The 13,564-nt window shown below is 38.7% G+C and overlaps 1 protein-coding gene across 8 annotated transcripts in view; it reads right to left on the bottom strand.

The window, feature by feature from the left end:
* Sbf2 (SET binding factor 2) overlaps positions 1–13,564 on the bottom strand; it is a 359,732-nt gene that overhangs the window by 45,330 nt on the left and 300,838 nt on the right. For all 8 annotated transcript variants that reach the window (XM_052713085.1, XM_052713088.1, XM_052713089.1 and 5 more), the window contains 4 exons: positions 12,837–13,012; positions 11,632–11,777; positions 7,975–8,173; positions 781–977 (listed from right to left, as the gene is read on the bottom strand). In XM_052713085.1, the coding sequence (XP_052569045.1) occupies positions 781–977; positions 7,975–8,173; positions 11,632–11,777; positions 12,837–13,012 (718 nt within the window). The remainder of the gene's footprint in view (positions 1–780; positions 978–7,974; positions 8,174–11,631; positions 11,778–12,836; positions 13,013–13,564) is intronic.

Genomic DNA, 13,564 nt, shown 5'->3' with positions numbered 1-13,564 from the left:
GACCAAAGATTCTGGGCTCTAAAGAAGAATGCTATTCCCCAAATCATATCTAATACTATAGTGGACCAAAGTTTAACTAGAAACCATGAAAAAAAGTCAGCAAACTATAGCTCAGGACTTTACTACCTTGGTCATGGTATTCACAAATATCCCTAGGGCAAGGGACAATATTACTTCCTATTTCCCTAGCTTCCTAAAAAATTCTTTGTCGGAGCCAAAAGCTGCATTCTGGTTGAGTTTACTGTTACCATTTGTGTGTATTCACATGCCACACAGGACAAAATCCCTATTTACCTCTGAAGCTGTTAAATGTACCTGGATACTTTTCAGAAAAAAAGAGCAAAGGTTGGTACAATCTAGTTTCCAACAATGGATGTTCTCGTTTGCCCAGAATGGAAACAGTCTAGAACCAAAGACTATTATCTGTCAAAAACCAAGGGGAAAAAAAAAGATCAGATATGGTAAGTAAGATGTTAATTCAATGTGGAGTCCCACATGCCAGCAGCCATCTTCACTCAAGTCCAGTGCTGCCTACTCTGCATGTGGCATGGTGAGAAGGGTGTGGTGAGAGGCAGCTGGACCCAGGTTTTACTCCCTTTACCTTTGGGAAGACTCTGTCTCTCTGGTCTCACTATGACATTCAGGATGCCCTCAAACTTCAGGGGTCAAGTGATCCTGCCTCAGTCTCCCAAGGAACTGAGTCCACAGGCCTAGATACTATGCCTCGTGGAGGTTTAGGAATACTCTTCAGTGAGAGTTGTGTTGTACAGAGATGCTTACCGGCTTGAGGGGAGTTCTGTGATTTGAAAAGACCAACAACTCCCTTCCCATGGAATCCCCCAGATCGGAGGAGCAGAGTACCACTTCTTGAGTTCTTCCAACATACGACGGGTAGGCGATTGTGTCGATAGCAGCGGGCTACTCTTGGTAAACTACTGTCTTGTACAGCTTGAGGTATGACTAAAAGGCCAGGATAGCTTCAGGAATGCAGAAGGGAGAAAGAGAGTGATTGGGGAAGGAGAAGGTAAGAAACATGGGAAGTGAGATAATATAAAAGCATAAATAGCATAATATCAATGTGAGGTTTTCTCTTTTTTTTCTTCCTGAGACAGGGTTTCTCTGTGTAGCTTTTGGAGCCTGTCTTGAACTCATTATGTAGACCAGGCTGGCCTTGAACTCACAGAGATTCACTTGCCTCTGCCTCCCAAGTGCTGGGATTAAAGGCGTGCACCACTACTGCCTGGCATCACTGTGAGTTTTGAACATGCAGAAACACATTGGTGGAGATATATCATAAAATATAAGTTCATTTAAATTCAATTTTTTTTGAAACAGGGTCTTATCACATAGCCTTGTTTGGCCGGGAACTTGCTATATAGAACAAGATGGCCTTAAACTCAGAGAGAGCTCTGCTTTCCTCAGTACTAGGATAAAGGTTTGTGTTATGAGAAAAAGTTAAACTGTCAACAGCTCACAACAATGACAACAGAGAACAAAGCCACCTGTAGACTGCCTGAGAAGTGAAAGGGTTAAAAATAAAAAACAAATGATTTTTGGAATGACAACAAGAAGTTCAAATGTCAAAACAAGCTTAACTGTTTCCTTAATACTACATAATTATGTTTATTTACTTACTTATAGACAATGGCTTGCTATATAACCCTGGCTGGCCTGGAATTTGATGTAGACCAAGCTGGCTTTGAATTCACAGAGACCTATCTGCCTCTACCTCCTAAGGGCTGGGATTAAAAGTGTATGCCACCAAGTCTGTGTTATGATAATTTTTTTAAATTTAAAAAACTTAAAATTAGGGGTTGGGGATTTAGCTCAGTGGTAGAGTGCTTGCCTAGGAAGCGCAAGGCCCTGGGTTCGGTCCTTAGCTGGGCGGGGGGACGGGACACGGGACGACCAACTTAAAATTAATTCTCAGAGAATTTCATATCTTCATGTTTATGTATTTATTTTTAAAGACTGGCTCTCAACGTTCAGGACAGGATGCTGAGGAAGTAAAGAGTACTTAATTTGTAAGTGAAAGAAGACAGCAATTTGCTTTATTTGAAGAATCACACATATTTTAACTTCTTGACTACTAATCCAGCATCCTTTTGGTGATTTTTTTATTATCATGGTAAAATACCATGTTATTCACTTTAAGTATACAGATCTCTGGAGTTACATTAATAAGGCTGTATATATCACCCCAACTCTTCTACACTTTCCCCCAGTCTTCTTGTTCATTGCCTTCCCACCAAACAGTATCTCCTGTTTTCAGGTCACACACACTTCGAAGACAAAATGTGGCAACTGTCTTCCTCCATTACCTTCTCCTGTTCCCTGCTTACCTCCTTTAAGACTCCTGTCCCTTCACTAATACTTTTACTTTCACATCATCTATATTTAAATGTAGGTTCTGGCCGGGTGGTTGGCGGTGGCGAATGCCTTTAATCCCAGCACTTGGGAGGCAGAGCCAGATCCAGAACAGGCACCAAAGCTACACAGAGAAACCTTGTCTCGAAAAAAACCAAAAAAATGTAGATTCTGCATAAGAGGGAAAATGTGATATTCGTATTTACAAGTTTAGTTTATTTTGCTTAATATGATGCTCACCAGTTCCAACCTCTTTCCTACAAATGATCTATTTAATTTCTTATAGCTAAATAAAATTCTATTGTGTATATATACCACATTCTCTTTACTCATCTGTGATGGGCATCTAGGCTGGTTCCATATTTTGGTTATTGTGAACAGTGCTGCAATAAATATGGACAAGCAAATGTGTCTGTGGTAGGCTGACTTAGATTCCCTCAAGTTTTCAGCCATCAGTGATATAGCTAGATCACATGGAAATTCTATTTTAGTATTTTGAGGAACCTCCATGCTGGCTTCCACAGTGATCACATCCGTTTCTAGTCTCACCAGCAGGATAAAAGGCTTCCCCCTCTAAAATCCTCATCATCGTTTGTTGCTACTCATTGTCTTGTCAATATCCATTCTGACTGGGGAAGGGAAAGGAATCTTAATGCACTAATTTGCATTCTCCTGAGGATTACGGATGATTAATTTTTCACATATTTATGGGACACTTAACATTTCTTCTTTTGGGATCAGTCTGTTCAAGCATTTGCTCATTTACTGATGGATGGTTTTGTGTTTTTAATTTTTTTCCCACCCAAATAATCACTTTCTTATGAAATGTTTATTAAAACCCCCTGCTATCATTTTAACTTCTCCTCTTATCCCTTCTTTCTTTCTTCCTTTTTTCTTGAGACATGTTCTCACTGTAGCCCATGCTGTCCTTGAATTTAGAGATCATCCTATTTCAGCCTCTAGAGTGCTGGGATTATAGGTGTGAACTGGCCTCTGGCTCTTCTTCACTTTCTTACTGCTAGTCCTGATGAGGAAGTGCTATAATTGATCATTATACACTGTGGGTAACACTTTTCCTGTCCCAAGAAACCTTTTTCTATCTCAAGGTCTTGAAAAATATTCTCCATTTTTTTTTTCTTCAAGACAAGGTTTCTCTGTGGAGTCCTGGCTGTTCTGGAACTTACTCTGTAGACCAGGCTGTTCTCGAACTCAGAGATTTGCCTGCTTCTGTCTCCTGAGTGCTGGATTAAAGATGTGGGCCACCACTGCCTGGCTCTTCTCCAATTTTATAGAAGCTGTATTTTTTTTTTTTTTTTTGAGACAGAGTTTCTCTGTGTAGCTTTGGAGCCTTTCCTGGAATTCACTCAGTAGCCCAGGCTGGCCTCGAACTCACAGAGATCAGCCTGCCTCTGCCTCCTGAGTGCTGGGATTAAAGGTGTGCACCACCACCGCCTGGCTAGAAGCTGTATTTTAAAAACATTTTATATGTAAGTCTATAAATCAATGGAAATTGAGTTTTTATTTATAAGCCAGGAGTCAAGATTAATTTTTCCTTTTATATATATGGATCTCCAGGGCTATTTATTATTTTTTTTGTTAAAAACAAAAAAACAAACATCCACCCACTGCTCTTCTGTGAAACCAAATGTCCATGTGCTAGGCTGCTCCTATATTTCTTCTTTTTTCCATTAGTCTGCTTGTGTTACTCCAAGACTATCTTAATTGCTGTAGGTTTTTTGAAAGTACTTCTTTTTTAAAAGTATTATTGGGGCTAGCAAGATGGCTCAGTGGTTAAGAGCACTGGCCGCCCTTTCAAGAGGACCTGGGTTCAATTGCCAGTACCTAAGTGGCAGCTCATTGTCTGTAACTCCAGTTCCAGGGATCTGACACCCTCACACAGACATACCTGCAGGCAAAACACCAGTGCACATAAAATAAGTATTTTAAAAAGTTTGTATTATGATTTAAATCGCATGTCTGTGTCTGTGTAGGTATGTGTATATGAGTGCAGGTGTCCATGGAAACCACAAGAGGGCATCAGATCCCCTGGTGCTGGAGTTGCAGGAGGTTGTGAATCCCTGGCACATGGGCTATGGGAACCAAACTTGGGTCCTCTTCAAGAGCAGTATATGCTCTTAATCACTGAGTCATCTCTCCATCCCTGATTACTTTGGCTAAATAAAGTCTCGATAGCTTGTAGTATTATTCTCTAAGTCTTGATAGTACTGTTCTGTAAGTCTACCTGGACTACTCTTGGTCTTGGAATTGCTGCAGAAGCCTTACCATCACCTTTTCAGCCTTTGTTAGTGGGGTTTTCATTGAGGCTTCAATGTATCTACAAGTCAACTCCTGAAGGAAATGCATGTATTAAAACATGGAGCATTCTAATCCAAGAACTTGAAATATCTATTTATTTGAACCTTTAATGACCTTATTAGTTTTGAATGTTTCATAGTGTAGTACTGCACATCTTCCATTATATTTACTCTTAAGTAGTGATGTTCCTTAGTGCTACTGTTTATACAATTGGCAGTACCTAAATATTGTCATTTAAAAGATTCTCTTTGGAATGGTTTGGTTCTAGTTTATATATAACTAATTATTGCATTGCCAACTTGTACCGGTTACCTTACCAAATTCACTTACTAATTTTAAAAGTTTTCCTGTAGAGTCCTTCAAGTTTCCTACATTTTTTCTAGTCTTCTGCACGCCTTACGATGCTGAGTGCAACAGTACACAAAAGTGACAGTGGAATTCTTACCCAATGTTAAGAGAAAAGCTTTCAACACTTTAGCAGTAAATGACTTCTGCTGTGAGCGTTAAAAGATGTGACCAGAATGAGCTGTAGGGAAGAGCTGCTATTTCCTATTTTTTGAGAGTTCTTTTTAAAATAAAAGCCATAAGTGTACATTGTATCTAAAATGTTTTTCTGTCTATAAAAAATTATTATATATTTTCTTTAAATTTTATCAATGACGAATTTTTCTGACTGAATTTCAAGGGTCAAGGCGGTTCTGCATCTGTAAGAACTCTACTTGGTCTTTATTACTAGTGATGCTTTTTTGTTTTTAGTATTTTTCTTTTTGTTCTTATAGAACAAAATAAAACAACAGAACTTATAAGTTTTACTTTAATGTCTATTTTGACATTTTTATGGTGACAATAGCTTTTGTTTTAAGTTTTACATATTTTCCTAACCTTTTAGTTTCTATCCTTTTGCATTTTTGTACATTAATTATGTCTCTTAACAGCTTTAGAACACTTAAAAAAACTCTCTATAATCTTTTCCTTTTAATTGGAGACTTAGTCAATTTATAATTACTTATTGGTATGTGTGAAAGTCTTCGATCTCATACTTGTATTTTTTAAATTCCTCTTTTCTTTCCTCCCCCTCTTGCTTCCTTCTGGATTGTTTTTCTATTTCCTCCCAAAAGTTTGATCGATATGTATTCTTTTACTCTACCATAAGTGCCTTCTAATAAGAAGTGTTCCAACAATCCTCTGTTAAGACAACAATAGACATGATAAAGTGGACAGGGAAAGACCATCAGGCCTCGATACTACATAAAGAACTACAGGCAACTAAGGAACGCTGAGAGCAGAGAAAGAGTCTTCCCCCGGGGAAGGACCCCTAAAGTGGTTATCTAATACCAAGTGGTTAGCCCTGAAATCATATATATATATGCGCAAAACATACACAAATATATGTACACACACATACAGCACACACACTGGCTAGTTTTATGTCAACTTGATACAAGCTGGAGTCATTTGAGGACGGAGTCTCAATTGAGAAAATGTCTCCATAAGATCAGGCTGTAGGCAAACCTGTATGGCATTTTTTTAGTTGTGATTGATGTGAGAGGGCTCAGTTGATTAGGGAGAGTGCCACTCCTGGGTAGGTGGTCCTGGGTCTGTAAGAAAGCAGGTTGAGCAGGCCATGGGAAGCAAGCCATAAGCAGCACCCCTCCTTGGCCTTGGCATCAGTTCCTGCCTCTAGGTTCCTGCCCTGCTTGAGTTCCTGCCCTCACTGCTTTTGATGATGAACTGTGATGTGGAAGCGTATGTGAATTAAACCCTTTCCTCCCCAACTTGCTTTGGTTATGGTGTTTCATAGCAGCAATAGTAACCCTAACTAGGACAACATTTATATGGACTGAGAAGGTTGTATTTATCCATTTAGATACATCCATTTAGATACACACACACACACACACACACACACACACACACACACACACACACACACACACATATACACACACACACGCTATCAATTTGAAAGAGAGCAAAAGGGGTAGTGATGCATAGGAGGGGTTAGAAGGAGGAAAGGAAAGGGGGAAAATGATGTAATTATATTTTCATTACAAAAAAGCTAACCAGGACAATGGTTATAAGCTTACAATAAAAAAAGAAAAGATTTTACTGTTTCTGACAGATTGGAACGATAAATGATGAAGTCTGTTCTCTCACCAGCAGACATAATTCTGATAGCAAGCTTTCCTGAGCAGGACATCACACTGACAATTCCACTTGTAGTTATTTATGAAGAGGACTTAGTGTGAAGAACAGAGAAGCCCAGAAAAATTACTCTATATTCAGAGTCCCAATTTTTTAAGTTTTTCATGCAAATATTTTCCTTGGCCATAGTCTCAAACTGTATTCCCAACTTATTTCTCAGCTACTTAATGAAATTAGGAATTTATAAATTCAACTAAAATCACCTACTGTGTAATCAAAGTATTAAATTTGTGTATGGTGGAACATAGTTTTAGAGAATATATATATATATATATTTTTTTTTTGGTTTTTTCGAGACAGGGTTTCTCTGTGTAGCTTTGCGCCTTTCCTGGTACTCGCTTTGGAGACCAGGCTGGCCTCGAACTCACAGAGATCCACCTGGCTCTGCCTCCCGAGTGCTGGGATTAAAGGCGTGCGCCACCACCGCCCGGCGAGAATATATTTTTATATATATGAAAGCATAAAATAGAACTTAACATTTTTGGAAAACAGCAATAAGTGGCAAGAACACAGAAAAGATGTGCTTAGTTACATTCTTTAAGTAGTATCTTAGGAAAACACTCTAAGTAGACAATATAGGTGAGCCCCTATCTATATCTGGGTCAGCAAATCATAGCCTGTGGCCAAAGCCTGCCACACCTATTCACTCCTTAGTCTATGGCTGCTTTGATGGCAGAGCTAAGCCCCTGCACTAAGAGACCAAATGGTTTGCAAACTGGCAATCTTTACTCTCTGGCTCTGGAAAATTTACGTGGAGCTCAGGCCTACAGCAGACATTCTTCTCTTCCATCTGTCTGGGCAAATGCTATTCTTACTTTAGGTCATCTTCACACACAAGCTGGAAAATAACAAACTACAAAAAGAAAGATAAATAAGGAAAATGCATAGAGGGAATAAGCACCGTTACCTTCTGCTATAGCAGAGATACTTTTCAGTAATCTACTTGTTCTGAGAATACCAACGGGATGCCATCTCATATTACATAAAACATAAGTCTACACATCCCTGGGATCTTGTTTCTGGAATACTTTGAAGATTCAAATGGGGAATAAGAATGGTCTCTTTCTGGAGCCCACTGACACTTACCTCCTGCACAGTGAATACAGCCTGTTGGAGGCAGTGATTCGGAAATACTCTGGTTTTGAACGGGAGGAATTGCCACTTATAGTTCCCAAACCTAAGCGCTGATAATCTCTGAAACATGCTTTCTCCACCAACTGCTCCATTGTGGATTTCTCTGAGGCCTTCAGGGTTGTACTTGTTGGGAGTTCACTATCATCTGAAACTAACAGGCAGAAATAGGTCTTGTCAAAATGATTAGCTCAAAGTAAAGGACTCAAAACAACAGCACCAGCAACTACTACATCTGGAGACAGGGTCTTACTATGTAGCTTAGGTTGACCTAGAACTTGATATGTAGACAAGGCTGGTCTGGAATTCACAGAGATCTGCCTGCCTCTCCTCCTCGGTGCTGAGATTCAAGGCACGCAATGCCACGCCTGGCTCAAAACTTCCCTTTGAAGAAGGTTTTTATGTTAGGGTTGCCAGGATTTTATGTGTCATAAATTAAACAATTTCTACAAGGGATTACAGTTCAATATAGATGAAAACAGTAATGTAAGTCAGGAAACAGAGTAAGAGTAACTCTGCTAAAAAATCAGGGAAGTAATACCATTTAAATAACTTCTAAAAACAAAGGGAGGCATGGTAGGTACATTCTAAAACCCCAGCATTTGGAAAGTAAAGGCAGGAATACTAAAAGTTCAAGGCCAGCCTAGGCTACATAAAACCTTGTCTCAAAAAAAACAAAGAAATAGAAAATTCACCTGGTATGGTGGCACATGCCTTTAATCCCAGTACTAAGGAGGCAGAGGCAGGTGGACCTCTGAATTTGAGGCTAGCCTGGTCTACACAGTGTGTTCCAGGCCAGCCAGGAATATATTGTAAGACTCCATTTCTAAAAGAAACAAAACAAAAGAACAACAAAACAAGTAAAAATAACATGATTTTAAATTCATTAGCCACATTTTTCTGTTTCAGTCAGGCCTATCCATTGATACTTAAGTACAATAATTTGTATACAGGACTCTATAAAACAGAAGGTAATCTGTTAGTAAAATTTATCTTTATAAGATCACTACACAAATTTATCATCTAAGGTTTTGTATTATTTTGAAAAGAATACATTTATATTGAAATTTCTAGGTTAACTAAAAGCATAGTAGAGGGAAAAACTATGAAAAGTTACACTTGGTTCCTGGAAATCCTTACATTAGAGGATATAATGTATATGAAAAACTCTGTGACTCTTTGTAATCACAGGTTCAAAGAACTATGATCTAAATGTGAAAGAATTTACTCAATAACCAAGTACTTTAGAAAGGATTTGTTTTTTTAAAAAAGGACATTCCTAATTGGTATTGTATAACCACAACAAAAAATTCATATGAAAAACTGTCTTAATTTTCTATTTGTTTTTAATGTGAGAAAAGTTAAACTTTCAAAGGCCTCAGAAATGTACTCAAGAGTACTAAAAGGCAAGGACAAGGCATGGTGGCACACGCCTTTAAAGCACCCAAGGCAGGCAGATCTCTGTGCTTTCAAGGTCGGTCTGGTCTACATTGTGAGTTCCAGGACAGCCAGGGCTACACAGAGAGAATCTGTTTCAAAAAAGCAAAAGATACAGCTCTCTCCAAAACCATACAAAAACCAAATTTGCTATCCATAACTCACCTTTTTATAATAATCCAAAGGGAGGAATGTTAGCATTCTGGCCCGCCCCTTGGGGACCCACCCAGTGTCCTGATGTCATCTTACTCTGACGTCCCCTTTAAAAGAAAACCCCTCCCCCTTCTCTCTTTCTCCTTTCCTCTCTCCTTCCATGAGGCTGTGCCACCACACCTCCACTTTTCTCTCTTTCTCTCTCCCTCCCTCCCTCCCTCTCTCCCTCCCTCCCTTCCTCCCTCCCTCCCTCTCTCCTCTCCCCTTCCCCTTTAATAATAAAACTTTCCATGTGGATGCTGTCTCTGCATGGTGTAACTTTCCACCATGCCATGCTGCTGCTACTGCATCTGCATGGTGTGGCTATTTTTTCACTTTGGCTTAAATCTGCCAAGGCTGCTGCATGCTGTTTTACAACAGAAAGAACATTATGTAACTTGGTCTTTTGGTGGAGTAATTATCATGTAATGCTTTTCATTGTTTGATTTTTGGAGGAAGGGTCTCACTATGGTTCCCAAGCTGGCCTTGAATTTATGAGCTTAAGTGATCCTTTGCTTTGGCTCCTGAGTAGCTGCGACTATACATGTATCATCATGTCCAGTTATAGACGGCGTTTTTTAGTTTTTGTTCAATGAAATAATTCAAATTAGAAGAGTCAATAATTACAAGTAGCAATGTTTTATATATGATTGAGTAGGCCAGAGTTCCAATAAGTGTTCATTTTAACAATGGAATGACAGGTCTTTTTATTGCCTACAGAGATAAGTCTGTATGTATTCCTTACACTGGGGAAGCATACACACATAAAATTTTGTAGGTTCTTTATTCTAGCAAGCCAGATGAACATTTCTTAGGCAACACTCTCACTAAAAATGAGGTTTCTTTTAAAAGGTTGTTACGGGTGCTAGTTGTATACTGATGGAATCTAAGCTCTTGAGATGGAAAAAGGGATATTATTTCCCCTTCCATTACATCATATTTTATGTATTATATTCATAGAACACTCAATACTTGGTTAAAAATTGGAAAAAAAAATCAGTCAACAAGACATCTTGCTTTCTTCTATTTTCCCCAGCTAAGAAATATCTTGGCTAACCATATGTATTTTTAAAGTTATTTTTCAGGTAATTTTTTTTATCACTTAAGAATTTCTTCATCTTAGATTTCCCTCAACTTGGAATTTTTTTTGGTTTTTCGAGACAGGGTTTGTGTAGTCCTGGCTGTCCTGGACCTAGCTCTGGACTCGAACTCACAGAAATCTGCCTGCCTTTGCCTCCTAAGTGTGGGATTACAGGTGTGTGCCACCCCCACCACCCAGATCCTTATTCCCTTATTCTTACTTTATGCGCAGATTTCCTTCTTTCTTCCTTTACTAAGACCCAGATATTCCAGGACAGACTCCAAAGGTACACAGACAAAGCCTGCTTAAAAGCCCTAGGTAAAGATGGCTGGTGTGTGACGTTGTAGAGGAGCAGTGTAAGTTAACAAATATCAGGCTGAGGATGTAGCTCAGGTGCAGAGTGGTTGCACAGTATGCATGCAGCACTACAAGAAGGCTGGATGGCACATACACCTGCAATTCCAGCTCATGGGTGAGGGCAAGAGGATGAGAAACTCATCCTTGGTTACATGGTGAGTTTAAGGCTAGTCTGGAGTACACAAGACCCTGTCTTTATTTAAAAAAAAAAAGTCAAACAAAATCTTATCTAAACAATTCAATATTAGTAAAAATTTATCTTACCAGTTCTGAGAAACTGTTAAGTACTCACGAAGCTTTCACAATTTTTGTGCATTAGAGTTTATGTACAACTACAATTTCATCTCTTGTTATTCATGTAAGGATAGCCAAGCATGGCAGCTAACCTAATCTCAGGCAGAGGAAAGTGGGTATCTGCGCATTAAAGGCCAGCCTGATATAGGTAGCAGGTTCCAGGCCAGCCAGGGCTACATGGTGAGACCCTGTCTCAAGAAAAAAAAAAAAGACAGAAGAAAAATGAATTATAGAAAATGGTTCTTACACACCAGAAATGTCATCTTCTTCATTCCACCCAGGACGATTTACTCTCTCTTCCACAATTGTTCCTGTCCTCTTCTTCAATAAATACTGCCTCCCAATTGTCATTTTTCCTGCCCTTTTGGCACCTTTCACAATTGTTTTTGAGAAAGTTCTAGAAGTCATAAAAACAAAGAGAAAATCAATTTAATATAAAGGCACCACTAATATTTTTGACATCTATATTACTCACATTGTTACTTTTCCAGAACTACATACTATGGTGCATACTTTTGTTATACTTCTTTATATCACTTTCCATACTGTGGAGAACTACTTTCCTATAATGTAACTGCCTTCAGGCAAAAAAAGTACAAGAACTTAAAGTGTGACATAAACTACTGATCACTTAATTATCTCGCCTTCCCCCACCCCAGGGTCTCCTATGTAGCTCTGGCTGTCCTGGAACTTGCTATGTAAACTAGGCTTGTCTTGAACTAACAGAGATCCACTTGCCCGGGACTCCTGAGTGCTGGGATTAAAAAGTGTACCACCATGCCCAGCTGATACTCAAATCTTAAATTCTTTGGTTTAATTTTTGGACATTCCCAAGCCTATTCCATTATCTATACCATTGTCTCCACCATGGTTCCCATAAATCACATTAGCCAGTCTTCAGTCATGCACTTCCTTTATTTCAAATTTTCTCTGACATCATATGACAATAACGGTTGGCAACACTTACTTCTTAAATGTTTTAGATATGTACGTGTGTATGGTTCCTTTTCTCTAGCTGTAAACTGTTCAAGTATAGAAAAAGAATAATTCTTTTTTAAGAGGAGAAAAATAACAACTCAGATACCTGAGAATCCTTTTGAAAATCAGTTTTAATTAATGAGATGATAAGATAAAAATTAGGAGTTAAAAGGGCCAGCAAAATGGCTTAGTGCAGATAAAGATGCTTGTCACTGATGTCCTGGATGACCTGAGTTCAATCCCTGGTACCCACATGGTGAAAGGAGGAAAGTGAGTCCTACAAGGTATCCTTTGACCTCCACAAACATGTGCATGCAGATGTACACACACACACACACACACACACACACAAAATACACACACACAAAATACACACACACACACACACAGTACGAGAAAAGTCATCATTAATGAAATACAGGTTACTTCCTCTCAGTTAGCTATGGAGGACTGAAGGCAAGAGACCCATCTCTCTTACCGGAAGGAGGTGTTCTTTTCTTTCTGCTTGGGTAAAATGATTTGTGGGGTAGTTTGTCCAGCAGCAAAAGCAAAAGTACTAAAAATGGACTGAGGATAACGGAACTTCATTAGTTGTTTCTTAAAGATGTCTACTACTTCTGGACTGACTTCTTCATCAAATGCTACTTTAATCAACTAGAGATAAAAGAGACATACTCATTAGAAGCATTAAGGATTTCTTGACAACTTTTACTCACATCACTGAAAACAACAAAAACAAACAAAAGTGAACAGAAACATAACAATATTAAATAGAAAAACATTAGTAATAGAAATATAACTTTAGAAGTTATAGGATTTTGGAAGTTTTTAAAGTTTTAAAAGAAAAAAGTATGACTAGCCAGATGACTCATCAGGTAAATGTGTTTGCAACCTGAGTTTGATCCCTAGAACCCATGTAAAGGTGGGCAGAGAGAACCAACTCTACAAAGGAAAGTTTATTTGCAATACAGACTGTCAGCTGGTGAGAAAAATCATGCTCTTGAAGTTGGTTGTCTTTAAAACTATGTTTTCTATAATGAGATAGGGAATTAACCTAGGTGAAATAGGAAATGTTCCCGTTCTATTTCTCAACTGTTAGATCTAGAGAAAGAATGTAGCATAATAGGGTTCCTTCTTATCCATAAATACAAACAAATCTAGGAATAGAAAAGTCAGTTACACAAGAATTGCAAATAGTGCAGGTAG

This window comes from Peromyscus californicus, unplaced genomic scaffold, assembly GCF_007827085.1.
Source record: "Peromyscus californicus insignis strain IS unplaced genomic scaffold, ASM782708v3 Scaffold_4__1_contigs__length_199733344, whole genome shotgun sequence".
Classification (NCBI taxonomy): domain Eukaryota; kingdom Metazoa; phylum Chordata; class Mammalia; order Rodentia; family Cricetidae; genus Peromyscus; species Peromyscus californicus.
This window is presented reverse-complemented; position numbering and strand designations above follow the sequence as displayed.